Raw genomic sequence first — 4,651 nt, 5'->3', positions numbered from 1 at the left:
ACAAATAAACTTTACCTTTATTGTTTTACTGAGGCAGTAGTTTTTATTAATAATCCAGAACTGGTGCAGGTAAGAAAACATCAGATTGTCAAATAAAAATGCATTTCCTAAAAAGTTCCGTAAAACATCTATTACATTGTTATAAATTGTTTTGTATTGAAAGGAACCAGAGTTTGAAACAGTGGTCAAACTAAAGATTGGAAAGACAAGCTTTAACTGAAGTATTTTTATTAACACAGAAACTATTCTGTATTTAATGGACTCTTTCTGGCCTAACATTAGGATCCAATAGCCAACTTACTTTTGAAACTGAGATGAACAAGTATATTAAAGTATATTGAAACGCACACAAAACTTCTTTAATAACGGTGTAAATATTACAATTGCTATATATATATATTACAACCATAATCTTTTTAAGCCAAAACAAAACACATTAAAAGTAAACAATTAAACAAAATACGTTGCATTTTCAAAAAACGATCCTTGGGTACAAGCTGCAATCTGAGGTTATAAAATGTATCTTAGGTTTTCAAGTTGAATGAGAAGAAGGACCCACATAGCAATGGGAATACACTGTTTATTTTATCTTGAAATTAAATAATTCCTGGCGTTTCGGTAATGACACTTTTCAAGAGCCTGATAACTAAATTGAAGGACTATAATTACACTCATTATAACAATCTATAATCAAATATTTAAAAATCCTATATCTTTACTATATCTTTAATATATTCAAACCATATATTTGCACTTTATTATGACAAAAATAAATTATATAGTTACGTCACTTTTACAAACAATGACTTTTTTTTCTGTTTCCAATCCATTTCAATAACTGTAATTACTCTCCACCACACACCAGTTTTCATAACAAGAAGTACTTTTTATTACATGTCGATCTTTACGCAGTTATTCCAGCACATTGTTGGAGCGGACATCTTGGCGATTCACATTGTTGGCTATCGATAGACAACTGAATTTTTCAACTAAACGGATCAGTTCTCGTCTAATATTGGTGTTCAACCAACCGTAGAGAATCGGATTAGAAGTAGCGGAGGTCATGGCGATGAGGTGGCAGACAGCGAAAGTCATATAGAGGTCTTTTGGCCTCATGACGTTCGGATAAACATCTGCTAATAAGTTTATAACGTTCCAGGGCAACCAACTCATTGTGAAGACGAGACAAATATTTTGTAGTACCCTGTTTGCCCGCAGGTTTCTTCTCAGTTCTCTCTGATTCCGTTCCGAATTTTGTTCGTTTTCCTGCGCAGACGTTTGTGGCTTAACAGAACCCAGGTGGGATTTGACACGGAAGTGAGTGACCACCAGCACAGTTGTGGGAATGACCAGTTGAGCAACAAAGGTTACTATAAGGTAGACTAATTTACTGAAGTTTGAAGGCCACTCTTCGATACACTTTTTATAAATAACGAAATTTAAGAAACCAACTTTTTCAACTCTTTTGGTAAAGCAGATTGGAAGAGAGAGTAGAACAGACACCATCCAAATGGCGAAAGTATACATAAGGAATCGACGCTTTCTGAACTGTCTTCTGACGGGTATCAAATTAATAATAGCCTGATGTCGGTCTATAGCAATCACTGAAATGGTACCCGCCGACACAAAGATTGTTGACGCTTGACTGAAAGGTATTATCTTGCACAACGCATCCCCTAGAGGCCAGTCTCGAAATATCAGTTGTACCAAGGTAAAAGGCATGCAAAATAGGCACAAAGCAAGATCTGAAATGTTCAAGTTAACTATCAACATATTCTGACTCGCATAAACAGCTTTGTTAGATATAATCACATATGATATTAAGAGGTTAAGACACATTCCCGCTGTTATTAACAATGTGTAGCAGGATACAAATGTTATTTCGACTGCTCGACCAAAGAAACCACCCTGAACAACGTGCTCTTCAAGAATCGTCCTGGCCTGGTTAAGGCTAAAGTTGAAAATGTTGTGGGCTTCGCTTATGTTGAATAAATCACTCTCTTCTTTCATATTTATAACCGATGCTAGTAGGAAGAAAACTATCGAGGAATTGGTAGGTTTATGTCTGTCTTTGTTCTGATGGACTTAATTCAACATATCCACCAATAGATCAGTGGTAAACAACCTAGGTAGAAATGAAAACTTCTTACTTTAAGTGAGAGAAAACTTAGTAACTATCAAAATCAATATGGCTTGTTTTAAGTGTTGTTGTTTTTATAATTAGTTTAGATTAGAGATGGGACAGGCGAGATGGGTCAGTGGATCATTCTTTGTAACTAAATATTATGTTGCATTTTGAAAACGTAAATGATTTCTATAACAAATTAACACATTTAATGACCGAAATAAATTAAGAGTAAAAATACCAGATCTTTCTTCTTTTTAAACTGTTGTTCCACGTAACCATACTCCAGTTATAATATCCTGTAACATCATATTTAAACTGTTGTTTTACGTTCTCCACGTAACCATACTGTCATGCACGGTCAGGTGTGTTAAGGCGTTGAACTCGTAATTTGAGGGTCGCGGGATTGAATCCCCGTCGCATCAAACATTCTCATTCTTTCAGCCGAGAAGACGTTATAATGTAACGGTGAATCCAGTTGGCGGTGGGTGGTAATGATTCCCTCTTGTCTTACTTTGTAAAATTAAGGACGGCTAACGCAGATAGCTCTCGTTTAGCTTTGTGGGGAATTCAAAAACAAAACAAACAAACAAACCATATTCCATTTACTATATCCTGTAACATCATATTTAAGCTGTTCATTTCAAATATATGACAGTCACTGTTATTACTGGCACCATGTTCTAACTATTATTTCCTGATATACTATTAAGTCGTAGATTCTAATATGTTAACACAATGTTTATGATATAGCATTACCTTGAAGTAATTTACATATTACCACGACATAATTATTATTTTCTGATATATCTCTACCTTTAATATTGTCACGATTCTTCTGTAGTTACTGATATATTGTCACGATGTATCTAGTATTTTCTGATGTATAACTACCATCTAACTATTCATATGTTGCCACAATGTATCTATTATTTTCTGATATATTGCCAATGTATTCCTATACATATATTACAGTATTTTAAATACCACCTTTGATAGATTTCATCGTTCTAACTACAACATTCTTATATGAAGTGAATAACTAGAAAAACAAAACAAAAACATTAATCTCTGGGTAAATAAGGTAGCATTTTGTGTTAAACTCTGGTTTGTATGGGTAATTGGAAGAAAATACAAGGGCTCGTTTATTATCAAACATTGGACTCTCTACAACAAGCCCATCGAGGGGATTAAACTCTCATTTTTAGCAACATAAGTCAGCTATTATATCCTTACCTTACTGGTGATTTAACATAATTCCTGCATATGAAGGTACATTGATAACGCTTATCACTCACAAATGTCTAATTTATTTACCCATACAAACCAGAATTTAACACAAAATGCTACATTATTTACCCAGAGCTTAACGTTGTTGTTTTGTTTTCCTAGTTATTCAATTTACTTTGATATTTTCTAACATGGGTCAGCACACTTTAAAGTGGATGTCAATAGCGTTGTTTAATAAACAGTTACATTTGATTTATAATATGATTATGCCTTAAGTAAAGAGAACGCCTGGCAAACAAATTAAATATATACAATAAACGTATGCTTATCTAAAATAATAATAACAGTAAATGTTTAAAATCTGACTTTGATTTTCTCGTTAACTTATCATTATTAGAGATAAAATTAATATCTGACAAAGGTCGTGTTGGTTATTATGCCAGTACAATACCCTACTATTGGATAGATTTACAAATACAAACAAATGTCAGTATTACTTACTCTCTTTAAGTAGATGTGTTCCAGGCGTAAAGTTCTTATCTGTCTCAAAAGGATTATCAGTTCTAAGATGTCGAGAAGCGATCTTTTGTCAAGCTCGTATCTTCATCTGCTTTAAACGTATAAATATACCTTGTATAAATAGTGTCGAAAAAGACCCCCTCTAGCGATCAAAACGAAGAGATGGTCGATTTTCGAGTCCTCGAAAATTCACTCCATGTTCTAGAAACTTGTTTTTGAATTGCAAATAAATCTACCAATATGTAAACGAAGGGATGCAGTTTCGCTAATACCGTCAGAGAGTTCTTTAAAAAGAGTTTACTTCATATAACTGTTAAACTTTTTAAAGCTCTTGATACTTCTTACCAAATAGTTGTTTAACTTGACAATTTATAATATATAGAGTTTACTTCACATAACTCAGATTTTTAAAGTTCTCTGTACTTCATACCACACAGTTGTTTAGATGGACAATTTATAATATATAGAGTTTACGTCACATAACTATTTAACAGACAGTTTATAACATATATAGTTTACTTCTGTTAAACTGTCACTTTTAAAGTTCTCTGTACTTCATACCATACAGTTGTTTATCTCGACAATTTATAATATATATTCCCTGACGTCATGCTATATTTGAAACACTTTCTGAACAAACGATAAACTTTATCGACATGTTATTGTTCTTTTCATAATCACTTGGTCTGACTTTTTTTATTTGTACTATGTTTCTTCTCTTTATTGATACGCAATTATATACAACCTTTGATGCTGTCGTAGATCAATACATGTACT

The 4,651-nt window shown here is 33.1% G+C and overlaps 1 protein-coding gene across 1 annotated transcript; it reads right to left on the bottom strand.

Annotated features, from left to right (window-relative positions):
- Positions 1 to 279: 279 nt before the first annotated feature.
- LOC143224301 (neuropeptide F receptor-like) lies at positions 280 to 4,268 on the bottom strand. Its single transcript, XM_076452696.1, has 2 exons — positions 3,857 to 4,268; positions 280 to 2,125 (listed from the first exon to the last, which is right to left on the bottom strand). Exon 2 carries the CDS (start codon positions 2,008 to 2,010, stop codon positions 913 to 915), a length of 1,098 nt encoding a protein of 365 aa, XP_076308811.1. The 5' UTR covers positions 2,011 to 2,125; positions 3,857 to 4,268; the 3' UTR covers positions 280 to 912.
- Between the last annotated feature and the right edge of the window lie 383 nt (positions 4,269 to 4,651).

Source organism: Tachypleus tridentatus, chromosome 8, assembly GCF_004210375.1.
Source record: "Tachypleus tridentatus isolate NWPU-2018 chromosome 8, ASM421037v1, whole genome shotgun sequence".
In the NCBI taxonomy this organism is placed as follows: domain Eukaryota; kingdom Metazoa; phylum Arthropoda; class Merostomata; order Xiphosura; family Limulidae; genus Tachypleus; species Tachypleus tridentatus.
Note: the sequence above shows the minus strand (reverse complement) of the source record. Positions and strands in the feature narration are given on the sequence as shown.